This window comes from Stegostoma tigrinum, chromosome 1, assembly GCF_030684315.1.
Source record: "Stegostoma tigrinum isolate sSteTig4 chromosome 1, sSteTig4.hap1, whole genome shotgun sequence".
Classification (NCBI taxonomy): Eukaryota; Metazoa; Chordata; class Chondrichthyes; order Orectolobiformes; family Stegostomatidae; genus Stegostoma; species Stegostoma tigrinum.
In genome coordinates, this window is record NC_081354.1 from 85,853,352 (window position 1) to 85,880,784 (window position 27,433).

Sequence of the window (27,433 nt, forward strand, 5' to 3'; positions counted from 1 at the left end):
AATGAGGGAGGGAGGGAAGGACAAAGGGAATGAATGGAGGAAGGAGTTGTTATAAGAAGACGAGAAACAGGGCTGCAGAGAGGTGGTTGAGTGGTTTAACTACAAGAGCTCACTGATTGAAAGATTTCTGATGGATTAATTTCTCTCCGTGCCCCCATCTCCTCATTTTGTTTATTTGTTTCGTGCTGCTCCTGAACTCTTCCTTGTTCACTGTCTGAATCATTGACAGATGGTCAAAGACACTTAATCTTTGACGATATTTTTGTTAATTGAAAAAAAAACTTGAATATGGTTGATTCCACTGTAGTTACATATGATGAAGTAAAGTGCAGTTTAGGTGTTGGAGAATTCTTTCGGGCCAGTTGTCTCTCATCCTAGTTTTTCCTCCATATGGGACACATCCTTGCTTTGTTCAGTCAAAAAGACTTAAAAATAATTGACCCACAAATATTCTATTTATCAAACCCGGCTAGATGCATCATACCCGGTGCACGAGCCCCTCACTATTCCAGGATCAACCTAGAATACGTGTCTTTTCTTTTCCAACTGTAATTCACTCTCTGCTTGAATTTCCTACCCCTGCTCCTTATATCTTCACCTCCAATGAGCTCATGGAACTCTTGAATTTCTTTACCATTAAGATTAAGACCATCTGTGTAATTGCCCCTGTCATATCCTTCCCTTTCGCTTACCCACTAAGCCACTACCCTTGCTCCAATCTTGCCTCCTTCTAATTCCTTATCTGAGCTTATCTCCTCCGCTGTATTCTGAGGAGCTAGTGCAATTGTAATAAAGTCACTGGACGAGTAATCCAGAAACCCAGGCTAATGTTCTGTGAACAAGAGTCAGTATTGATGTGCAGGCTAGGTGGATTGGCCATGCTAAATTGCCTATAGTGTTCAGGGATGTGTAGATTAGGAGGGTTATAGAGGAAATGGGTCTAGGTGGGATGCGTTGAAGGCCAGTGTGGACTTGTTGGGCCGAAGACCCTGTTTCTACACTGTAAGGATTCTATGATCTATGGCACATGATGAAATTTGAATTCCAATTTTAAAATATCTGGAATACAAAAAGCTAGCCTAATGGCAATCATGTAACTATTAGCTCACTGATATCCTTTAGGGAATGGAATTTCCTTGGTTTAGCCTATGTGTGACTCCAGACCCACAGCAATGACTCCAAATTGCCTTCTTGGCCATTAGGGATGGGCAATAAATGCTAGCCTAACTACTGACACCTACATCCCATTGAAAGAATTGAAATTCTTTTGATCCTATTCCTATTAAATCTTTTTCCACATAACCTTTCTTCTCTCACCCATTCCAATTGATAATACTAACAGATTCCTCCCCTCTAGTATTACTCCTCATTTAAATCTGATTTTACCATTTCCTTTCTCCAACAACTCACCTTGACGCCTCTGTCCTAACTAATTTATCACAGAATTCCTATAGTATGGAAACGGGCCATTCAGCCCAACACCAACCCTCTGAAGAGCATCCCCCCAGACCCATTCCCCATACCCCTGTATTTCCCACGTCTAACCCATCTAACCTAAACATCACTGGGCACTATGGGCAATTTAGCATGGTCAATCCACCTAACTTGTACATCTTTGGACTGTGGGAGGTAACTAGAGCACCCGGAGGAAACCCATGCAGGCACTGGGAGAACGTGCAAACTCCACACAGTCACTCGAGAGTGGAATCGAACCTGAGTCCCTGGCACTGTGAGGCAGCAGTACTGACCACTGAGCCACCATGCCACCTAGTAACTACTGCCCTATCTCTAATCTCTCTTTATTCTCCCAAAGTATGTCTTCAAATCACTATCACATTTTTGTGTGGTTCCATATCTGGGTTTCTACAGTCAAGTTTCCACTCCTGCCCCTAGCATAGCCCTGAATTGCCCTGAAAGAAAGTCACAAATTACATCTAAGATAACAAAGTGTGGAGCTGGATGAACACAGCAGGCCAAGCAGCATCTCAGGAGCACAAAAGCTGACGTTTTGGGCCTAGACCCTTATTCAGAGAGCTCTGATCACAAATTACATCTTTTGTGATTGGTTGTGGCACACTATCCAACTACCTTTTCACCTCTCTGTACCTTAGATATGATTGATCACAGCGTCCTCCTCCATTGTCCCTTCTTTGTTGCCCAGTTGAGTGAGACTTCCATTTCCTGGTTCCATTCTTATCACTTGCACCAAATCCACTCACCTATGAACCATCCCTATGCTCATGACCTGTATTGTCTCTTGGTGAGACGATGTGACAGTTTAAAAATCATAATTCTCATGTTCAAATGTCTGCATGGCTTTGTTTCCCTTTAACTCTGTAACCTCCTGCAGCCCTACATTCTCCAATTCTGTATTCTTATGCAGCCCCATTTCCATTACTCCAACAGTGAGCAGACTTCCTAAAACTCTGTCTCCACATCTCTCTCTATACTTCAGGACTTTCCTTAAAACCTGGCACTGTGACCAAGCTTTTATTCACTGACTTAGAAATAATATGTTTCTTAAATGTAGTCCAGTGAAAGAATGTTGGGAAATTGTTCTGAGTCAGAAGTACGATATAAGTCCAAGTTGTTGTCAGGGTATTTTAAAGAACCAGTACATTGACCTTTTTTGATGTTATCCATGTGACAGCAAAGTGCAGTCATCAAGTATTGTTAAAAATCATTATTGGAAAGATGAAACAACAAATCTCTTGTCTTGCTAGAAATCATTGCATAACTTATGATTTTTATTCTCTGTCAGTTTTTTGAAAGAATTGTCTTTTGAAATTATGACTTGCGTTGCACAGAATTAAGGAATAGTTTTGCACTTATGCACGCCACTGCCATAGTTGTGATGCTTATTGCTTTCCAAAGATGGATCACATTGAAGTAGGTAGACTTTTTAATAAATACTCACCCTATGTGACAGCTTCGTTTTCATGGAAGGGTCTAAGAGCACAGTAGCCCTGATTTTGTTTGATATCTAGCAGTGGTGGTAAAGATTTCAATTTCCTTTGCTTTCTCATGTGCCTAACTTTAATATAATTCAAGTGACTAAAACTTTGAGGAATTTCAAGTCTGACAATGTGACCAGAATATTCACTTTCATTAGTTTGTTTCGTGGCAACCTTAAATAAGACCCTTTGTTTTTTCTTTTGTCAGAAGATGTCATTTGAAAACTTGTTTTATTATTTCTGCCCCAGAATGGCAGAAAAGGTGGAGAGAACAGTTCATAAAGCAGGCAGTATCCTGAGTTTTATCAATATGGGCATAGAGTGCAACAGCTAGGAGGCTGTGCTGAATATGTTTAAAAACATAAGATGTAGGAGCTCAATTTGGCAATCCGACCTATCGAATCTGTTCCACCATTGTATCATGGCTGATATATTTCTCAACCTCATTCTACTGTCTTCTCCCCATAATCCTTGATCCCCTTACTAATCAAGAATGTAACTATCTTTGTCGTAAATACACTCAATAAGTTGACGTCCACAGCCCTTCTACGACAATGAGTTCCACAAATTCACCACCCTCTGGCTGAACAAATCTTCTTTTATCTCAGTTCCAGCAGGTCACCCCTTCACTCTGAGGATGTATCCTCAGGTCCTAGTCTCTCCTGCTAGTGGAAACATCTCTACATCCACTGTATCCAGATCTGACAGTATTCTGTGAGTTTTAATGATATTTCCCCCCCTCCATCCTTCTAAACTCCATCAAGTACAGATCCAGAGTCCCCAACTGTTCCTCATGTGACAAGCCCTCATCCCTGGGATCATTTTTGTAAACCTCCTCCGAACCCCCTTCCAATGCCCTGAGATACAGGGTCCAAAATTGCTCATAATGTTCCAAATGTGGTCTGGCCGGAGCCTTATACTGCCTGAGTAGTACATCTCTGCTCTTGCATTCTAACCCTTTTGAAGTGAATGTTAACCTTACATTTGCCTTCCTAACTGCCAGTTGAACCTACATGTTAACCTTAAGAGAATCCTGAACTCGGATTCCTAAGTCTCTGTGCTTCAGAATTCTAAAGCCTTTCCCCATTTAGAAAATAATCTACGCCTGTATTCTTTCCACCAAAGTGCATAACCTTATGCTTTTCCCACAAATTCCATCTGCCACTTTTTTTGCTACTCTCCTAGCCTGTCCATGTCCTTTTGCAGCCTCCCCACTTCCTCAACACTATCTGTGTGTCCACCAGTTTTAGTGTCATCTGCAAACTGTGCAACAATCCTCTCAGTGCCTTTGTCCAGATCGCTAACGTATAATGGGAATAGTTTAAGCCCCAACACTGACCCCTGTGGAACAACACTAGTCACCTGCGATCTTGAAAAATCCCCTACACTGTGCTTCTGCCAGTCAGCAATTCTCTATCCACACCAGTACCTTGCCCCTAAAACCATAGGCTCTTACCTTATTTAGCAACTTCCTGCGCAATACCTTGTCATAGGTTTTCTGAAAATCCAAATAGATCACAGCCACTGACTCTCCTTTGTCAAACTTGCTTGTTATCTCCTCAAAGAATTCTAACAGATTTGCCAGGCATGACCACCCTTTGATGAAGTAATGTTTTACTGTGCACTTCCAAGCATTCCTTAGTAATGGACTCTAAAATCTTACAAACAAACGGGGTCAGGCAGACCAGCTTATAATTTCCTGTCTTCTGCCTCCTACCTTTCTTAAACAGGCGTCCCCTGGGATCCTCCCTGACTAATGATTCCTGGAAAATCACCACCAATGCCTCCATAATCTCCTCATCTATCTCTTTCAGAATTCTGGATGTGGTCCATCTGGTCCCAGTAGTGTATCCACCCAGCTTTCCCAGAATTTTCTCCGTTGTGATGGCCACAACACTCCCCTCTGCCCCCAACTCTCTTGAGACCTGGATTGCTACTGATGTCTTCCACAATGAAGACTGATGCAAAATACCAAATCAGTTCCTCTGCCCTTTTTTGTTGTTCCCCATTACTACTTCCCCAGCCTCATTTTCCAGCCTGAAAATGTTTAGCCTTGCCTTGCTCTTACTTTTTATATATCTAGAAAAGCTCATGCAATGTTCTTTTATGCTACCAATTAACTTAGTGTCATATTTTAACTTCTCCCCCCTCCATTGCTTTTTAAATTATCCTCTGCTAGTTTTTAAAGGCTTCCCAATCCTCTGGCTTCCTGCTAATCTTCATACTGTGTGCCCTTTGCTTTTATACTGTCCTTGACTTCCCTTGTCAGTCATGGTTGCCTTGTCCTCCCCTCAGTATGTTTCTTTTCATTGGGATAAATTTCCGCTGCGCCTCCTGAATTACTCCCAGAAACGCCTACCATTGTTGCTCCACAGCCTTTTCTGTATGCTCCCTCCAAATCAACTGTGGCCAACTATTTACTCCTAACCTTATTGGTGCTTTTTGTAGTTACCTTACCTCAAATCTAATACCATTACACCTGATTCCACCTTCTCCCTCTCAAATTGCAGTGTGAATTCTATAATGTTATGTTCACTGCCCCCTAAGAATGCAGATGCTAGAAATCAGAAACAAAAACAGAATTTGCTGGAAAAGCTTATTAGGTTTGGCAGCACCTGTGGAGAGAAAGTAGAGTTAACACTTCAAGTTCATTAACTCTTTGGAACAGAGAAGAAATGAATTGTGAATTAGGCGTTGATGTTTGGGCACATTAAGAATACATTCAGTCATGGGAGAGCAGCGCAGCATGCAGAAATAAATCTAACTAGATTTCCAAATCATGGAAGTCTCAGTACATGAGCAATTAGTGCCACTTCCAATATGACGAGAAATCAAACCTCATAGGGGTGAGATGAATGTTCAATACCTCTTGCCTCTGCGAACAAGGTTGTGGGTTCAATACCTGCACAGAACCTGAGTACAAAAATCAAGGAAGATTCTCCAGTATCGTACTGCTGGAGCATTGCAGTGTGAAGGTACCACATTTTGGATGGAATGTTCAACTGTGGCCCCACCTGTCTGCTTGAATGAATTTAAAAGATCTCATGGCATTATTTCAAAGTGCCAGTGCCACTGCTAGGTGCATCATGTATGTATATAAACTCTCACCTCTAGCAAACCATAAATGGATTCATATAAGGTCATCAGGGCCAGAGGAAGGAATGATCCTTGAACATGTGGAGTAAGCCTAACATTTTTCCTGCTGTCAATAACCTCCTTCCCTGAAAGCAGTCTTTCTCTTTGGTGTTTCACACAGGTGGTAGGCATAATCTAAACCTCTATCTAAAAAAAAATTAGACTTGCAGGTGCCTTGAGTCCCACAGTATGTGTTTGACTCTTAACAGATTTTGCAGTGGTCCACCATTTTCAGGCCAACTGGGAATTGGGTAATAATTGAAGCCTTGCTTCTTTGGATTTGGAGTGAATTTGTTATGTTTGTGCTTGAGGTTCTGGAATTTTCATTTGTAAAGTTAAGTCGTCATTGGATAAGCATATGGACGTACATGTAATAGTGTAGGTTAGGTGGGCTTCAGATCGGTACGACAGGTTGGCACAACATTGAGGGCCGAAGGGCCTGTACTGTGCTGTAATGCTCTATGTTCTATGTTTATGGGATTGATTCCATGGCATTAGCAGCAACAGGTAGATAATGTTTGTCTGTTATAATAAAGTGTGGAGCTGGATGAACACAGCATGCCAAGCAGCATCTAAGGAGCACAAAAGCTGATGTTTCGCGCTTAGACCCTTCATCTTTTTCTGATGAAGGGTCTAAGCCCAAAACATCAGCTTTTGTACTCCTAAATTGCTGTTTGGCCTGCTGTGTGCATCCAGCTCCACACTTTGTTATCTCGGATTCTCCAGCATCTGCATTTCTCATTATCTCTAATGTTTATCTGTTATTCCTTCAAGTTGTGATTTGTAACCTTTTTCTGCCTGCAAGAGTTTCCTGGATGTCTGTGGAGGTCCAGCAGACAGAGAACAGTTCAAATCACAACTTGACCCCTTGAGTGATCTGGAAGAAAAAGTTGATTTTATACTTTGGCTACATTCGGCAATCTCACAATCCCATTTACTTCACTGTTTCTAGAGAATTGAGGCAGTTAACAGCACATAGTGCTGCTAAAATTAGAACTGTGGTGAAGTACATTTATGAATTAATTGCTTAGGAATTTTCAGTCTCTGATTTATTTTAGATTAGCAGGTTAGTGGTTGAGGGTATGGGTTATCCTTTCCACATCATATTTTGTTTGAAGGATCTAATAGTCTATTTGGGATAAGTTTGTCTTAGTAATACCTGATGTAGCAGAATTGGCAGTTAGTTTACCACTTTTGGAGAGAAAATAATTGAGTAGTGTTTAAAATACCAAATGTGATTAAAGGGACATGCATTTTTCATAAGGTAGCAGCAGCATTTTGTACTAATAAGTCAGAAATGTGTATCCTTGGGAACTGGTAAGCAGCATGGTGCATTCCCAGATTTACAGATGCTTTAGTGGATGTCTTTCAAGTTGAAAAATTAGTCAGAAGAGAAGGAACCTGCAAAGACTGATGGCACAGCAAGAGATCCAAACTTAACTGAGCAAGGTCACAGAAACAGTGGGTACAATGTCCCACCACCAGATAAATGGCACCACAGAGCAGAAAGAAGGCAAGTGATCTCACAAGTTAATGAACGTAGACTGAAGAACTTGGAGAAAATAACTGCAGAAGGCCGCAACACAAAGGGACTTGGGTGTACCTGTGCATGAAACTTAGAAAGCTAACACATAGGTGCAGCAGGTAATCAGGAAGGCTAATGGAATGTTTGTCCTTATTTCGGGGGGTGGGGGGGTTGGAGTATAAGGGTAGTCTTAGTGAAGCCGTACAAGGTGCTGGTGAAACCACAGTTGGAGCACTGTGAGTAATTTTGATCCCCTTATTTAAAGAAAGATATTATACCGTTGGAGGCAGTTCAGAGAAGGTTCACCAGGATGATCCCCAGTATGGAGGATTTGCCTTTTGAGTGAAGGCTAAACAGACTGAAGCCACTCACTGGAGTATCAAAGAATGAGAAGTGACCCCGTTGAAACATAGGATTGCGTAGGGGCTTGACAGGGCAATTGCTGAGAGGATATTTCCCCTCATGGAAGAGACTAGGACCAGAGGGCAGTGTTCAGTGGTGCTGATTTAAGATTGAGCTGAGGAGAAATTTCTTCCCTTAGAAGATGGGCAGTTTCTGGAGCTCCTTGCCTCAGAGAGCTGTGTGGGTAGAATTCTTGTGTGTAGGGCTATGGGAAAGGGTAGGAAAATGGACATGAAAAATGTCCGATCATTCCTGATTCAGTTGAGTGGCAGAGCAGGCTCAAGGGGCTGAACAGCCTACTCCTGTTCCTATTTCTTTTGTCTTAAGTTGGACTGTTGATATTTGGAGAAGAGAAGAGATCTGTTAGATCTATTCAAAGTTACGAAGAGTTTGAACAGAGTAGTTGGGGAGAAAATGTTTCCACTTACTAATGGATTGTGAATAAGAGGAACATATTTAAAATACTTGGCAAAAGAAGCAAAAGCAATATAAGAAAGAATCTTATTCACATAGTGAATAGGAGCAAATCACTGCTGATGCTGAATCTGTACTGAAAACAAGAAATGCTGGAGATCACAGCAGGTTGGACTGCATCCGTAGAGAGAGCAAGCTAATGTTCCGAGTCTCGATGACTCCTCATCAGAGCTTCAGCTTCAGCACTGATGAAGAGTCATCTATTTTTTTGAATCGTTAGCTTGCTGTCTCTCCACGGATGCTGTCTGACCCGCTGTGATCTCCAGCATTTATTGCTTTACACAGTAAGTAGTTAGACTCTGGAATGGACTCCCTGAGAATACGCCTCAGGCAAATTAAAATTTTGGTTGATACTTTCAGTTGGAAGTTTGACTTTTATTTGTAAAGGAGTGATGAACATGGTTACGGAGAAAAGGCAGGAGCACGACATTAGGGGACACGTTCATTTGGAGAGCTGATGGAGAAATGATGGGCCAAATGGCTTCCTCCTGTACACTAAAAATATTGTGAAACTGTGAAGTGAAGATATGTGTTTTTGCACATCCTTTAAAATCACACAGTTATATGATATTCTTGATGACATAACCATGGGAAATCTGTCCTATTTACAAGGATCTATTGCTCCCACAATGAGATTAAATTTCTCAACCTTTGCCCTCATTCCCTTGGAGCATTGTAGATTGTCAGCTTTCCAACCAAATGAAATAATCTTTTACGAGAAGACTCCATTTTCCCCCAATTGTTATAGAATGCTTTTTGAAATGAGGAGAAACCTGAATGCAATCCTAATGGTCACTTGCAAAAATTTGTCATATCATTAATCATATTGGATCGACATTGCCTGACTGTTGAGAGGAAACTGGCTCTCAGGCCGTGTGGCAGAGCTACAAAAAGCATGAAGTAGCATTTTTGTTTTAAGAATAAATAGTTTTTTTTTCTCTTCTACGCAGTTGTAAGTTATGTGAAAAGAATGTCGTTGTCATCTCAGGAGAAGCCCAAAGTTGTACTGAGAAAGAAGACAGCTGAGTCAGCAGCAAGTAATCCTCCAGCTGCCACTGTTAAACCATATCCCAGGCCCAGTGACCGGCTAAATCCAAAAACTATCAATCCTGTAAGTTTCCACATGTTTCCATCAGTCTTTATCTAAGGATAACTATAATTGTAATATGGCTAATGAAGTTTAAACTGAAAAGTGCGGTGTTGAAGAACTGGATGATGTACGATTTCAGAAGCCACTACTAATTTTTAATGTAAGATTGTCAGGCTCAATGAATACTAGAGGCACTATATAAATAAAATTTCTTTTGAGAAAGGTTGATTTTGTTAGAAGTACAATGTCTAAGGTCCAGTTGCCCAAAAGTTGAAGTGTATGTTGGTTTATTATCAGGGTGAATTGCAGGGTCTTTAGTACATTCAGAGCCTTTACTATAGGTCTTCAATAGCATCAGACTCTGTACAGATTGATTGTCCAAAATAAAAAAAAAATTCAAAATCCAGTATCATAACCACCCCAGTTGGTATACTGGACATGTGTGGTCACAAATGTTTGAGGAACCAGAAGAAAGCTTACTGTGGAGCCGTCTTGGCTTTTTCTTGCCAGCTTAACTCTAGTAATGAATGGGGCCTAATTGGGTCAGCCAGGGCATGAAATGGTAAAGGGTGAATATGTGAGAAATTAGGTACTAAGCTGCGCCGTGGGTGCCTCTGTCTCACAGACAGTTGTGGTAATCTAATTATACTCTGCTGTCTGTAAATGTTGAACTAAAGCTAAAAAGATACAGTACTGTCTAGAGCAGCAGTTGAGAATTGAGGAACTATGTACATGTTTTTGGGCAGCTGAACTTTGCTTCCGATGATAAGTGATTTATGTCACTTACGATCACTGATGCTAAGCAGATAACAATGGAGAAGTACAAAAATTGTATCTTGCATACGTGACTGACTGTGATGTAGAATCCTACATAAAGGGAGGACAGTTCCCTTCTCGGAGAGCATCACTGTGCAATACGCCGCGTATAGGTGGACTTTGTAGAGTGATCCTCCACGTTTGTAAGCGCTTACCTAAATAAATGTTACTGCCAGTTACCTGCCTGTTGATGCCGTGCATTTGTAATTAGTGTAAAAAGAACTCAACTTGACAAGCCTCCTATGCTAACTGGTTTGGATTGACGGCAATTAAGCCAGACAATGCTGGAAATACTCACCAGGCCTGGTAACATGCATGAAGAGAGAAGCCAAAATTTGCAACTCTGTGATGCTGGGCTTGGAGGTGAAAATGGGTGAGGGAGGGGTGCGGGAGGAGTGTTCTGGGTCAGGATGACTCTCGTACCCGAACACGCACGACTGCAATCACGGTGAGATCAGTCTATTACAGAGGGCTTCCTCTGGATTCATTTACACTTGTTAGCTTGAGTTCTTGTTTTATTTGCTTACTGCTATGCTGGCTGGCGTAGCAGCCTCCATGTTGAGGCATACACTGATGCCCAGCACCCTCAGTGGGGCAGTCGAGATTCCCGACCTGCTGGCTATCTGATCGGGCTTGCAGCATCGAGAGCTTGTGAATCTTCTGTAATTATATAGTGACAGCCAGTAGGAAGTTGTCTGTGGGAAAATCACTGCCGATGATCTGTGCTGTAACTTTTCTGTGATGCATGGAGAGGGCATAGATTTAAAGTAATTAGCAAATGAGAATGAGAAGTAGTATCAAAACTGTTGCCTAGCCAATGTCTTCTATGGGTTCCACATCCATGTTCTTGTATTTGAGGCTTCATCCAATGAAGAAAAGCAACCAATATGTCTTCTTTACCCCCTTATCTATCTGTTCATCCATTTACAGGGTCTGTGCACATGTACTCCAAGGTTATTCTACCCCTTTCAATACTCTTTGATTTATAATTCATCCCCTTGCTTTGTTTGCCCTTTCAAAATGCATAAGCTCATAGGTCTCTGAGTTAAATTCCATATGATTCTTTGTGTTGCCTGTAGAATTTATCAGTTATATCTCCCAAAATTAAGCCTAAATCATGAATGTGTACCACAAACAGCAAGGTAAAGAAACTGAGCCTTTGTGAATACTATTGGAAGCAGCTTTCCAATTGCAAAAACACCTGACACCCATCACCTTGTGCTTTATGTAATTAAGTAAATGTTGAATCTACCTGGCCACATTCCCAATTTTCCCATGGACTTCAATTTTTGTATGTCTACTGTGTGGGAATTTGTTAAATCATAGATAACCATGGAGATAACATCCTCTGCACCACCTTCATCAATTCTCCTTGTTACTTCCTCAGAAATTTACAATCTCTTAATGTAGCCATGCTGAGTATCTTGGATTAATCTGTGCCTCTAAATTAATATAGTAGTTAATCACATCTCTCAATATTGGTTCCAGTAATTGACCCACTACTGAGATCAGACTGACTGGCCTATAATTATGTGGCTTTCCCTTGCACCTTTTGAGCAAGAGTACAAGGTTTATGGACCTCCAATTCTCTGATATCTTACCTAGTGACAATTGGAAAATTATCCACAGAGCATCCACTATTTCCTCCCTGGTCTCCTTTCATATCTGAACTTCTAGAGATACAGATTAATCAGGGGTAGTCAGCATGATTTTTTTTTAAATGGAATGTCATCTTAGACAAGTTCAGTCAAATTTACTGAGATAATTAGGAGTTGTGGTTGAAGGTAAAATATTTGCTATGGCCCAAATGGACTTTAGCAAGGCCTTTAAGGCCCTTGTGGCAGACTGGTGCAAGAAAGTAAGAACCCGAATGATCCAAGGCCAAGTGCCATGTCGGATTCAAGATTGACTGAGAAGCCAGAAGTAGAGGGGATATTTCTGTGACTAAATCTGTTTCCAGTGGGGTTCCACAGGACTTCCTGCTGGAGCCCTTGTTTTTTGTAGTACACATTAATGATTTGGACATAATTATAGGAGATATGATTTAGCAATTTGCAGGTGACACAAAAATTGTTAGGGTGCTGAACCATTAGGAGGATGGCTGTAAACTGCAGTCAGGTGGGTAAGCAGTAGCAAATGGAATTTTGGCTGGAAAAGTGTAAGGCAGTGTTCTTAGGGAGGGCTAATGTGCAAAGGATTGCTTTGAACAGGACCTTTTAAAAAGTAGTAAAGATCAGAGGGATCTTAATGTGCATATCTATAAATCCCTGAAGATAGCAGGGCAAATAATTAATTTGGTTAAGAAGGCAAATGAAATGCTTCCCTAGGCATTAGACCAGGTACAAAGTACAAAAGCAGGGAGATTGTGATAGAACTGTATAAAATGCTGGTTAGGTCGCAACTGGAATGCTATTAGCAATTCTGGTCACAACATCATAATAAGGCTGCGATTGCAATAGAGAGGATGCAGAGGAAAATTGTCAGAATACTGCCTCAGCTTGGGGTTGTGAATTGTGTGGATAGCAGAGATTGTCCTCACTGGAGCAGTGAAGGTTGAGATGGGACTTGATGGAGGTATATGTGAAGGACGCAGATGGAATGGATTGGAAAGCACTTTTTCCAATAGTCAATAACCAGGGGCATAGACTTAAGATAAGAGGCGAAAGCTCAGATGGGAGTTGATGAGTGAGGTTTTTCCATCTAGAAGGAAGTGGGAGGTGGGTGTTCACTGCGTGAAAGGGTAGTTGAGTCACAAACTCTCAATATTTGAGCAATATTTATATATTCACGTGCATTGTCATCGCCTACAGGACTATGGGCAATGAGCAGGAAAGTTTGGTTAGTGTCGTCAAATTTTTGATCAGAATGGACACAATGGATCAAATGCCCTCTTTCTACGCTCCAAATTTCTGAGTCCTGCAATAGAATTCATCCAGCCATGGTGGTTTATCCACTTTCAAAGAGGCCAGTCCCTACAGCACTTTCATTCTTACTGTGTTAATTTCATACTCCTTCATTTTAACTAGAATGTCTGTATTATGCCTCATTTGTGAAGACAGAAACAAACATTCATTCAGAACTCTGTCTTCATCTTCAGCATCCACCATGGATAGCTCTTAAGTGGCCCAGCACTTGCTTAGTTATCCTGTCTCTCTTAATATACTGAAAATGAAGGAAAATTGGAAGGTATTTTACAGGCCGATATCTTTTCATATCCGTTTGTTGTTTTCTGAGTTTCCTTTTTCACTTAACCTCTATACTTTATCATTATTTCTAAACTTCCCAATGTGTTACTTTTTTTGAGATTGTCATAAGCCCAATTAGTCTGCTACATCTTGTTCTTTTTGCTTCTAGGTAATTGAGAGACTCTAATTTTGACAGTACCATCTTTTCTGTTTGTGGGAACATGTCTAAACTGTGTCTATATAACTTTGCTTGTGCACCCCCCCCCCCCCCGCAACTGATATGCCACTGACTTCTTCAAAGTAGCTATAACCATTCTACTTTTGCGAGATTATCTCTCAGCTTTATGTAGTTTGCCTTTCCCCAATTTAGAACTTTTACTCCTGTTCTATCTTTGTCCCTTTCCATAATGATGCAAAGTCTAAAGGTATTATGATCACTATCTCCAAAATAGTCATCTACCACTGCTCGTTTCTGCAGACTAAATATAGAATTTTGCCTTCTCTCTAGGGCTTGTTAAGTGCTATACACAAAAGGTCTCTTTGCATGCAGGTCAAGAATTTTGTGCCCTCTGTGCCTGTTACTCTGTTTATATACTAGTTGATGTTTTGGTAGTTATGTCCACAATGATTGTTTTTGCACTCTGTCTTCAAATTTGTTCCTCTAATTCTATCTCACTGTTTGGGGGTCTATAATACACACCCAGCACTGTGATTTCCAATTTTTTTTGTTTTTGACCTAAACCCCCATGGCCTAATTTCTCTTTCTTCGCAATTCTTTCACTGTGGGGATCATTTTATCCCTGGTTTTCTGAACGAACCAAACCGTCTGATATTGAATACTTTTGTTAAAGCCCTTCTTAGCAAGGTTCCTTCGAAGCTGCATGTATGCAGCCATTCTGATGTTCCACAATTGATGTTGGCATGGTTAACTTATTTGGCTGAATGGTTGGTTTACGATGCAGAGTGATGCAAACAGTGCGGGTTCGATTTCCACTGAGGTCACCATGATGGTTCTGCCTTTTCAGTGCTCACCTGGGGCCTGGTGAGCCTCAGGTTAAACTCACTAACTGTCATGTCTCACCAATGAGCCCTATGATCCTTTGGAACAATGGTGACTTTTCACTATCACAGCTTCAATGTAAGACTGCATACACAAATGTTTAACAGCCATATGTAAGTATAATCAGAGTTACCTATGTGTTGAGCGACTGATTATGTATGTACAGTATTAGCAAAACAAATAGCGGCTCAGTGTCACACTGTATGTCAGTGCTGAATTGTTATGTGATAATTAGCAGCTATCAGGAGCACAGGATCTGAGATAATAAATTGATGAGATTCCTTCAACAGTAATTCCTTAGGATGACAAATTAACAGTTTCAGACATCAACTGACTTCAAGTTTATACAGTATGTGTAAACGTGAATCTGTTTAATTACAAAACCCAAAACAGGTGGTTTGATCTTTCTATCAGTGATAATGGGAACTGCAGATGCTGGAGAATCCAAGATAATACAATGTGAGGCTGGATGAACACAGCAGGCCCAGCAGCATCTCAGGAGCACAAAAGCTTGATCTTTCTATTCTGGATTGAAAGCTTTAGTTGAATCAATACGGCCCTTGCTACAGAGCTGCCTTTTTCACTTGATTCTGTCCCGTTAACTGAATGCTTCTTATATCATGAGTGGTGATAACTAAGCTGATTTCACTTCCAACTGTCGATCTCAAACCATTCATGATTAAGTGACTCCACTTATTACCACCTGAACCACTGGTCTAGCATCCCAAGCTAACTCTGTGTTTAACTGTAAAATAGAAACAAAATACTCTGGAAGCTGGTGATCTGAAATAAAAACAGAAATTGCTGGAAACATGCAGCAGGTGGTATGGCATCTGTGGAGAGTGGAACAGAGTTAACCTCTCAAGTCCAGTATAACTTTTCTTTCAAATCCAAGTCTATTTCTAAAGAAGAGTTGTATTGAAATCGAACATTAACAGTTTCTTTCTGCATAGACGCTGCTAAACTTAATGTTGGTTATTATTTGGTGTTTTCCTCCACATCCAAATATGTGGCACCTGTAAGGCAAGATTGTGCATTGGCTAATTAAAGGTTTCCTTAAAGAATAAAGAGAACTTAAGTGAACCAGGACTACTGCCACATGAACAAAGAAAAAAATCAGATTACTGTCTCCAGAGAATATACCTTTGGCAGTTTGTTATATCTCCAAACTGATTATGATTCCCTGAATGCATATCAAATTGATAGATACCGAATTCTCTTTTTTACATTTTAATTTTATCAAGCAATGTCTTTGCATTCACAAAACCAATGCCAGAAGGTTTTGCATCGCCAGAAGATCTGGTGAAGAAGGGGCAAAAATTCGAGGTTCTGACAGTTGCTTGAATGGAGATGGAAAATTCTGTATGAACCTATTTTTCTAATCAGGCTGTGCAGTGGTGTATTTGCACACCTCTGATGCAGATGGAACTCCAACCTGAGTCTGTTGGTCCACGGATAGAGATGCTGCCGCTGCACTATAAGACGACCCCCTGGGAATGGAGATGGACTGGAGCTAAAAGTAGTGCTTTCAGCTGATGTGCTAGTTATCTGCAATCATTTCTGAAGCCAGCTACTTTCTTCAGGATGGGAAAGGCAGAATCTGGCAATCAACACAGTTTGGGATTGAAGTTAATTAATCCTTATTAGCTCCTAAGATGCTGCTTGGCCTGCTGTGCCCATCCAGCTCCACACTTTGTTACCTCGGATTCTCCAGCATCTGCAGTTCCCATTATCTCTAGCTAGTTGAGGGCTTGTTTGGGGTTTTGATGGGAATACCTAAGTTGCATGTCTGATCAGGGACAGACCAAATGCATGGACATTGACAATTCAATGATAAACCAGTTATGAGGGTTCTTGTGGAACAGTGGTAGTGTGCCTAACACTGGAGCAGGAGGCCCAGGTTCAAGTGTAACCTGCTGCAGAGGTGTAATAACATCGCTGAAAAAGATTGATAAGAAGGTATCTATGCAGGATATCAACGATTGCATCTATGTGTCCATCAGTCAGTTGGCTGACTAATCAAAGTGATTCATCAATAGAAGTCTTTCCACTCCCTTAATCTCCCTGTGGCCTATGAGCACAAGAAGAGCTTCCTGTACATGTTTGGTGATCTTCCTAGGAACTACTATGACTGGCTCTTTCAATAGGCAGGTTGCCAGAACTGTATGTTCCTCCTTTAACTCTGTGAATGGATTCTAGCTATCCACTGTAGGGTTCTGAGACTGCAGCACAATGTTACTAAAACTGAAACTATCTACTCACAAGCACCACCATTCAGTAGACTTCTCAAGATGCAATTCTGCTGCCTGGAGCAGTTGAGGGGTGCCCTGCAGTATGCTCCTGCCAGGTTCTCTTGGTGGTGCTCTGCAATTTCTATGACCTGGCTGCATAGGCAGGTGTCGACTTTGAAGTGGGTGAGCTCCTGGAACAGCACAGTTTATTGGAAGAAGAGGAAGATTCAGAATACAGTTTCCACAGCCATAAAGACAAGCAGGCTAGGGCAGGCCTCTAGTTTCATCTGGTTTACATCAGTGTTCGAGATAATCAGAGTAATGTTTGAAGGGTCACTGGACCCGTAATGTTAATTTTGATTTCTCTCCACAGATGCTGCCAGACCTGGTGAGATTTTCCAGCAATTTCTGTTTTTGTTTCTGATTCCCAGAATCCGCAGCTATTTTGTCTTTTGTTCCGAGATAATCTAATCCAGGCACTTTCATGATCTGGAACTCTCCTTCAGCTGCCTCTGAGACCACTTGCACTGAAGGCACAGCTTGGTATAGACACATTCTTTACACCAATGGATGATGTAGATTTGTCTTTAGGTTTTACTGTTCCCCTTCAGTGAGCCTGCTTAGTTGCATGTGTTTGTGGCTGAGATGGTGGTTGTCTTCACTTTGAGGTGCTATTATCACTGGAGGCTGCTGCATGAGTGACCCCACAGGGGTGGCCTTTGTCATTGGGCATCTACAAGATAGTTCCTCAATCACAGAGATCAAGGCGACCCTGTGAGGGTAGTATCCTTAACCTCCTCATTGTGACTCTGCCTTTGCTGGTACTCTTGTTGACGAGAGAGCAGCATGAGTTGGGGCAAATCCACCGCGATCTGTGTGCCATCGGCCTAATGTCTGGTTAATATTATAGCGTATGCACAGAATGCATACCACATCAGTGCATTGCTTATGTAGGCACAGTGAGAGCACTTGTTCACAGCTATTCACAAGGTTGGCTATTCTCTCAAGGTTGGCCAAGCCTGTGTGTACAAATCCCTGAACCATGGTTGTAGACAGAGATGCATGGAATTCCACCAGACGGGAGAGTGGACCTTCCCTTCCACCTAACAGCCCAGAAGGACTTCAGTGTCAGTGTTGCAGAATTAAGGGACAACTCTGCTCTGGGTGCCGGTCTTCTGCCTCTCTTCCCTAAACTCTGGTGCTTACCCCACCCCCCCTCCCAAACCTGCCTTTACCCCCAGCACACTGCTTCTAGAGAACTGTTCACTTTCCACCTCCAGGAAGTTCCTGCTAGAATCTGAAATTTGCTTGTGATGTTCACATTAGCCACCCGCTGACTTCTTATTCTGCCTTCCAATCGGTCAGAGCTGCCTTGGCCTGAGCAGTGAGATTCTACCTTGAGTCTACAATTTTTACCATAGGGTAAATCTTGCATTTCACAAGTATCTCACATAAAAGTGATTTATTCATATTCCAATTAAGCTTTGAATGCAAGGCCTGGTTCAGGAGTGATGGGTACTATGTTTTGTTAGCTGACAGCCACCATCAATTCCAGTCGGACAGCCTGAGCCACCTTTCTGTGCTGCCTCCTACTATTAGCACTCTCAAATACTTTCCTTAATGCTCTGTGCTGCAAGCAGCATCTTCGCTGATCTATCAGAGAATCCAGCTTACTTCTAGTTACTGTCCCCAAGCTGCTGAGAAGTAAAATAGTTCTTGCATATCTCTGCTTTGGGAGTCAGCCTATGGACAGTGGTTTTGTAGCCTTCAGAATGCTCTGCATAACCTGGGTTCTGAGACAAATTTGTGTGTTGGTAGGTAATTGGATTGCCATGCAACAAATCTGCCAATGTGAGAATCTTTAGCTCAATGATGTGATTGTTCACAGAAGCTAGATTCTGCAGACTAAACATTTACAATGAGATTTACTGGGCTTTAGTAGTAGCATTTAGTTTGCTCAAATGCAGTTATACTCCTCTTTAGCTTCTAAAAGTATCTGTTTTGTTCAAAATTTTTGCCGTGATAGGAGTACAAATTGCTTTTGTCCCCTGTCTCTACAAGGATTACTCACTGCACTTTGCTGGTTGAAAGTAGGAATAAGTTTTATTACAGCAGACTGCTGTTCGTTTACTGCTCTGGAGAAACAAACACGCAAGTAAAACTTTTATGAAGCTGTCAGATTAATGTGTACCAAACTCCAGTTTCCATTCTGAGCATTGTCTAACCAGAGGACATCATCACTGTTGCAGTCTTCAAGATCTCTACAAAATCTTGCAAAACGCCAAATATCTTCCACTAACTTGAACTATCGTTAGCCCTGTTTGTGTGATGTTGATAGGTTTCTTTATTTTTGCAGTTTAAAATGTCCACCTACCTGTATGAAGAAGAGATGCACCTGAATTGCAAATCACGACATGTTGCTCTTTTGCAGTGCTCCATCATTAGCCTCTCAAATTACAACTTCTTCTTAAGCTCCTAGTATCTTATATGAAAGTGCTGCATCTACTCATTGATTGCTAAATTAAACTCATTGTAGAGCAATAGAATGTTGCGAGCTGTTGTGGAACAGTGGTAGTGTCCCTACTTCTGGACCATGAGGCCCAGATTCAAGTCCCACCTACTTCAAAAATGTGTAATAGTATCTTTGAACAGGTTGAGTACAAAACATCAAGTACAATAGAGCAAGTACTTTAATTGTAAGTACCGTTTTATGGATGAGATTTATGTATCTGCAATGGCTCTTCACTCTTTGGTCTAGAAAAGAAACAGTTTAAACCACGGACCCTTATTACCTGGAGTAACTATTCAGTATTCTATTAGGTTCTCACGAAGGGTGATATTGGAGACCCATTGTTAACTGTTTCTCCCTCCACAGATGTTGCCAGATCTGCTGAGTTTCTCCATCATTTTACATCAGATCTCCAGCATCTGTAGTATTTTGCTTTAGTTTTGTGTTGGATATGGAAATATTTTGTTGTAATGACTCCAAAATGACATGTTTTAAAATGACTGTTTCTTTCAGTTCAGTGACCCACTGAAGCAACAATCTGTATTTGCTGCAGCATATGCTAAGAGAGAGATTCCTTGCAGGTAATTCCTGTAAAAGAATTATTGATACCTGATATTGATTATACGCATCACCTAACAGATGGGTTTGAGTAACATCAGAAATTACTTGAAATCATTGAGTGATCTAAGACGCCTTTGCATCATCCCTTAGTTGTTGTTTTGTTTAATATAGGCTCATAATTTTGTTGAATAGTTTTTGATGTTTTGTGTGATGATAAATTATTGTTAATTCATTATATGTATTATAAAAGACAGTTCATTCTGTTGGATTCTCTCAGATCTTTTAATTAATTTATTTGATAATGTCAAAAAAGTTCACGTTTTATAGCGCAGATTTTCCAAAGTGGGGCCTTGAGCCAAAATTTTGGCATCGTGAGCTGTGAGGAAGTAATAGTTGCAGTGAAGCTGTGACTGAGTGAACAGCCATACGGTACCTTTAAATCTTGTTTTCCTTTTCACATTGTGGAAGTTGTTGGTGTTGGACTGGGGTGGACAAAGTTTGAAGTCACACGACACCAGGTGATATTCCAACAGGTTTATTTGGAATCACAAGCTTTCGAGTGTAGCCTGTTCGTCAGGTTCAGCTCCAAAAGCTTGTGATTTCAAATAAACCTGTTGGACTATAACCTGGCATTATGTGTCTTTGGATTTTCTTTTCACATTGTGGGTGTTACCTAAGCAATTCTACATAAAGGCCTTGCTGCTGCAGCTCTAAAAATGGCAGACCTTATAGCTTTTCAACCCACAATGAAACCTCCACGTAACCACCTGTTCAGCTCCACATGCTTTCACAGATCTTTTCCCTTCCCTCAACCGCACAGGTCTGCCCTACCTCCCCTGATCCAGTGTATTGGGATTTCAGATTCTGTCAGATGGGCAATGCTGGAAGGTAGTAATGCATGGAAATTGAAGCTGGAGCTTAATTATGCAATCAATATCAGTTTAATATTTTAATTGACAAACTACGTTGAGCTGTAATCAATTCTTTATTATTTTACAACAGTTCTGGTTGCAATAAATTCAAAGAAGGATCTATTCTGGCAGACAGGAGATTTTATGAAGGCACCCTGCTGATATGGAAATTTGTTGGGATTTTCCATTAAATTTTACTTGTAATGCCTCTAATTTGTATGTGATACATGTCACTAGATTGAAACAAAAGCCAAGAAGCTACATTATATAATAAAGGTGACTATTGCTGAAACTTCCTTATTACGTAACTAGCTAATCATTAAATAGCTACCCTGCATAACCTTACCTGTACAAATGGCACTTAATGCTGGATAGAGGGCTTGGCGTGCCTTGAAGTTGTGAGGTGAGAGAGTAGCAGTTCTACATTACTTCCCTTGGGTAGGCAGTGTGTAAGTAGCCTTGGATGGGAAAAGATGACCTTTCATCCCTTCATCTTTTGGCATTAAGTCCTTTCCAGACTATTCACGTAAAGGTCCAAAATACCCATTACAAAATCCTCAAATGGGATGGTTGTTTGTAGTGAGAGAGAGACAGAAGCAGCAACACAAACATGTAACCATTTCTTTTTGCCAAGCTGCCACTGAATTTGAATTCCTCCTTAAAAATTAAAGGTAATTGGGATGAAATGTGTGACAGTGCAGTAGCTCATTTCAGAAGTTGGAGACAGCCTACCCGATGTGGATAAAACAAATAGAATGTTTATTGTTTTTCATTGACCCCAGTAGACTAAAATGAGCAATGTTCAATGTTTTATTTCTTAATGAGTCTGAAAGTAAACATTTCCATATTGATAATGAGTGCTGCATGTTGGTGTAGGATTAATAAAGCTATTCCAGTGGTATTATGTACATAATAATTGAGAGTAAAAATCATGACAGTGATTTTTTTTTCCCTTCCACGTTGTAAATTTTAATTGTTATAAAAGCAGACATCGTCTCCTCAGGTCGTCCAAGAGTTTACTGTTGCTCAAGTTAATTGGCCATTCATTTTGTAAAATGATCCTCACTTTAAACAATAACTTATGAGTGATTTCTTATGTGAAATGCTTTGAAATTCTTTGGGGATATATGAAGTATTTGTCTGTTGCTTTAGATTTAAAATTGGATTTCTAATGTTACTGTTGCGTGCTCATCTTTCTCCAACAGGTTGTTTCATGGTTCAGTAAGTCATAGACTACAATGGGATCAGCCACCAGAGACCGTTTGCTTTGATCCTCTTCTTACTACTTTAGCTGAGGTAGGACTGACCCATTTCATTATTGCTTTCATTGTATACATTACTGAACCATGACGGCTCCAGCATCAATCCCTGAAGCACTGCACTCAAGACACCTGTCTTATTTTTTCAGCCATTTTCTGAAGCAGTTCAAAACTTCAGCTAACACACCAGCTCAGCATGGGAAGATTGGGCCAGAATTTACTGAGAAAATGTATGTTCTTTGAATTCTACGCACTGTTAAAATAGTCTTCAACTTGTGGTGGTAGTATGTCCCATGAACTGAAAATTCCTTCAAGTTGCTTGACAATTTATGCTGTTCTGCTGTTGATATTTTCCAATCATCCTGTTTAGACTTGTTATTGCACATGTTTAGACCAGGGGGAATTTGAGCCCAGGCTACCTAATTCAGAGATAGGGACACTACTGCTACTGTTTTCTTGCACCTTGCAGCGGTTTCAGTCAGTCTGTTACTCCATTTTCTTCGACATCATGATGGGTCCAGCCTAGGATTCCAAGGGGCTGGGAGTCGGGTGCACAAGCCCAGAGCATGAAATAGACTAAATGGACTTTGTCGTAAATTGCCGTTCTTTAAATTCTTTTTTCCTAATATCATGGAGGAACTGTTATTCTGATTTTTTTAATCTCTATTTTTGTAATTTATTACTATGGTTTTGTACTTCTGAAGGTCTATAATGCTGAACTTCGTATTTATTTATTTCCAAATTATTTTTCCTAAATTTGTGCTCCAGGATCTGTACTTAGCTACCTTTTGTACATAAGATGGTGCCGTTGGTGGTAATGTGTAAACTTTTCACTGTACTCCAGTGAGAATAAACCTAATTCTGTGCAATTCAACAGGAATTACACTGCACGTAACTTCTCTGTTATTTTAATGAAATTACTGCATTTGTATTTCATTCCTCATTTAACTTGTCAGGGAGTGTTAGGTCTAAATAATAAGTTCCTGTAAGTGTATTCATGGTTGTAAATGATGTGGAGTCCCATTTTTAGCAACATACTGAATTGAGATTTCAAAACGTTAAATATTTCACATTTCTCTTATTTTACTCCTTCTCAATCCTACATTCTTTTCCAGTTTCATTTCTCTTTCTATTCCTGATTTTACTTTCATTCATCTACATTTTTATTCTATTCATAGTAATTTGGGTGTCAGTGTCTATGCCAGAAATTATTGCCCATCCCGAACTGCCCTTTGTCCCTAGCCAAAGTCTTCCAGTTGCGGCTGTGACACTGACATCTAGCTGGCAGTGTGGAAGATTGCTCGGGTCTGTTGTGTACACATAAACAGGACAAATCCAACATGGCCAGTTCCTGCCCTATCAGTCTACTTTCAATCATCAACAAAATGTTTGAGTGCTATGAAGCAGCACTTGTTTACTGGTGTTTAATTTGGGTTCTGCCAGGGCTACTCAGTTCTTGACCTCCTTACGTGCTCAGTCCAAACATGAACAAAAGATCTGAGCTCCAGGGTTGAGGTAAAAGTGATTGCCCTTAACATCAAGGCTGCATTTAACTGAGTGTGAGCCCTAACAAAACTGGAGTCTGTGGAAAACTGGTGGTTAGCATCATACCCAGCACAAAGGAAGATGATTGTGGTTGTTGGAGGTCAGTCATTCTGACTCCAGGATATCTCTACCAAAGTTGCACCAAGGGTGGTCGTCTTGGCCCAACCATCTACGGATGTTTTAAGAATGACATAAGAAGTGGATGTTAGTGATGACTCTACAAGGTTCAGCGCCACTCACCGCAGCTCAAATGTAGAAGCAGTCTATCTCCAAACGCAGTAAGAGCATAAGATATAGGAGCACAATTAGGCCATTTGGTCAATCGAGTTTGCTCCACCATTGATCTGTTTCTCAACCTCATTCTTCTGCCTTCTCCTCAGACACTTGATTCCCTTACTAATCAAGAACTTATCTATCACTGTCTTAAAAACACTCAACGAGTTGGCCTTCCTAACCTTCAGTGGCAATGAGTTCCATGGATCCACCATCCTCTGGCTGAAGAAATTCCTTCTCATTTTACTTTTAAAGGATCGTCCCTTCATTCTGAAGCTGCACCCTCAGGTCTTAATCTCTCCTAGTGGAAAAACTTCTCCACATCCACTCTATCCGGGCCTCTCAGTATTCTGTAGGTTTCAGTGAGATGCTCCTTATCATTCTAAATTCCATTGACTACAGAATCAGAGTCCTGGACAACATCCAGGCTTTGGCTAACAAGTGGGAATGCTGTAGCTCCAATGCCGGTTGTATGTGACTTTGAGGAAAACCTGCAGATGGTGCTGATGTTCCTAAACATCTGCTGCCCTTGTCACTTGAGGTGGTAGAGTTTGAGTGTTTGGGCGGGGCTGTCAATGGAGTGGTGAGTTGATGCAGTGTAGATGGTACACGTTGCTGCCGTTGCATCGATGGTGGAGGAAAGTGAATTTCAAAAATGATAGAAGGGGTGCTAATCGAGTGTACTGCTCTACCCTGGTTGGTGTAGTGCTTAATGAGTGTTGTTGGAGCTGCACTCATCCAAGCGAATGGAGAGTATTCCATTACAATCCTCACTTGTGCCGCAGAGATGATGCACAGGCTATCAGTAGACTGGGGGGTGAGATCCTTGCTGCAAAATTCTCAACATTGGAGCTAGTAATTCACCCTCCTCCTCAGTCTTCCTTATCTTTAGCAATCGAGTGATGGAAGCCACATTAAAAGCTATGAGGGTTGAGAAGGACCCTGGGACAGCACAGGGCTCAGTGGTTAGCACTGCTGCTTCACAGCAGCAAGGACCTGGGTTCGATTCCAGCCTCGGGTGACTGTGTAGAATTTGCAAATGGCAGTGGTGTTGGATATTACTAGGTTTAGTACAGGTATGTATTGGCCGACTGAAGTATGTAGCATGCTAACAGAGCATTGAAATTGTTTTGTCCACTGGGTGGGGTTGTTGCATTTTAAAGAATATACCTCACTGCCTTTTTCAAATGTAATTTGGCTATCAATTCAGCCTCCAGTTTTAGTTAATGTTTTGCCTGTTACTTCACACAGGGATTAATAGAAACTAAACACCCTTACACATTTGTAGCCAAGGAAGGTTTTAAAGAATTGCTGGAGATTGAAGATGCTGCTGAGAAAGCTATTCCACTCGTTCCAAAGGTGGTTCCGAAGTTAAAAGCCGCTCTGGTAAATATTTTAGCAGAAGTTTCACAACTGACAAAGTCCATCATGCTTTTAACAACTGATGCCTGCATTTTGATAATTTTATATGTAATCCATTTGAGTATTTTGTTGAAATTGGAGTTGAGAAGCTTGAGAGGTAACCTTATTGAAATATTTAAAGTTCTGAGCAAGCTTTATAGGGTAAATATTGAGAAGCTGTTTCCCCCCGTGGGGAATCTAGAACTAGGAGACACATTTTAAAAGTAAGGGGTCTTGCATTTATGACAGAGATAATGAGATTTACTTTTTCTTCTGAGGGCTGTTAGTATTTGAATTTCGCTTGTACAGAGAGCAATAGAAGCTTGGTCTTTGAAAAATCCAGTGCTGAGCTAGGTAGATTTTTGGTTGACAAGAGAGTCAAAGGTTATGATGGGTAGGTGAGAAAGTGGCCACCATCAAATCAGTCGTGATCTGAATGAATTATGGGAGTAGCTTTGAACTGAATGGCTTACCTCTGTCCTAATTCTTGTGATTTTGATGTTATTATAATTATTAATTTAGATGTGAACATATAGTATCTTTGCCATTGTGCACTTTTATTATAAAATGCTAAGTAAAATATTTATTATAGTAACTAGAAGCCAGTGTAGCAATTATTTCAAATTTATAACCAGTCTTATTCTTTTGTCGCTTTTATACCGAGTAAAATCTCTAGAAACTAGGAAGACATGCATGTTCATCTTGGACCCTGGGCTTACATACTAATAGGTCATTTTATTCAGCTTAGTTTTCACTCTCAAAACTAGACCTAAGACCAGACAATAATGTGCTGTGTCAGTAATTGTAGATTTCATGAGGCACTATTTCGGCTTTCTAATTCCCAAATACACTGCATGGTGATGCAGGGATTATGTGCACTTGAATGAATGAATGGAATTCTATTCCATATATGTGTATTTTTCCCAAAGGCAGATCTTTGCCTTGTTGTCTGCTGATACTTCATCCTCAGCTGTTTAATTTCAGTGATGGTCTACTGTTGTTTTCCACTCTCTGGGACTGACACAAGCAGGCAGGTCCCAGGCCTACCTCAGCCAAAACTGGAATCAAAGTCCCGCTGCTGTGTTATTCTGAACCAAATGCTAGCCATCCAACTCACTGTCCATGCAATAGAATTATTACCCCACGATATGATTCTACATTAGGTGTAGTCCAGCCTCCATGCCAGATAAACTTTAGGATTGATGATTACTCACTGCCCCATAGCAACATTATCCAAACACAGGAACAAAAACAAAATTGCTAGAAAAGCTCAGCAGGTCTGGCAGCATCTGTGGAAGAGAAAACACAGTTAACGTTTCAGGTCCGGTGACACTTCCTCAGAACCAGGATCCTTCTGAGGAAGGGTCACTGAACCCAAAACGTTAACTCTGTTTTCTCCTCCACAGATGCTGCCAGACCTGCTGAGCTTTTACAGCAATTTTGTTTTTGTTCCTGATTTACAGCATCCACGGGTCTTTTGGTTTTTATCCAAACACAGGTTCCACATACATACTAACACCTGAGGTCTGCCCTCTCTTTATGTTTTTTGATTGTTCATTTGTCTCCCTAATTGCCATGCTACTCGCCTAACATCTAGTTATGTAGAAATTTCCTGCATGTTGTCGGTTGGGATTTTCCCCATCCGAGATTTGGCAGGGCAGACGATGGGAAAGGCAAATAGTAGATTGGATTGGAATCTGAGAAACAATTGATCTCTTTCTGCCACACCAATTAATTCTGCGTGGAAAGGTCTATGGGACACCTTCCCACCCCAGCATTGATTAAATACCCTCAGTGGTCACTTAGCTGCCACTTAAGGATCTTGACCCATCACCAGCCTGATTACCGACCTTCCCAGAAGGTTAGAAAATGGCCAAGTCAAAAACAGAATGATGGAGAAACTCAGCACGTTTGGCAATATTAGTGGGAAGAGAAATGAAATTTTGTGTCCAGTGTGCCTCTTCTTCAGAACCACATCTTTAGAGCCTTACTTCTGTCTGTGCCATTCATAACATTTACTGCCGTTAACGCTACTCACAAAGGACTACAATGGTTTAAGAAAGCAACTCACCACTGCCTTTCCAGGGCATTTAGAGATGGGC

The 27,433-nt window shown here is 40.9% G+C and overlaps 1 protein-coding gene across 2 annotated transcripts in view; it reads left to right on the forward strand.

Moving 5' to 3' along the window:
• Positions 1–27,433, forward strand: part of LOC125451438 (PACRG-like protein) — a 75,583-nt gene that overhangs the window by 42,967 nt on the left and 5,183 nt on the right. The window contains exons 1-5 of one of the 2 annotated variants that reach the window (XM_059646922.1): positions 3,586–3,668; positions 9,441–9,601; positions 19,895–19,962; positions 22,059–22,149; positions 25,182–25,316. In XM_059646922.1, the coding sequence (XP_059502905.1) occupies positions 9,461–9,601; positions 19,895–19,962; positions 22,059–22,149; positions 25,182–25,316 (435 nt within the window). In that variant the 5' untranslated portion in view covers positions 3,586–3,668; positions 9,441–9,460. Of the gene's footprint in view, positions 1–3,585; positions 3,669–9,440; positions 9,602–19,894; positions 19,963–22,058; positions 22,150–25,181; positions 25,317–27,433 lie in introns of those variants that run through there. The other variant, XM_059646921.1, reaches the window with a different exon arrangement.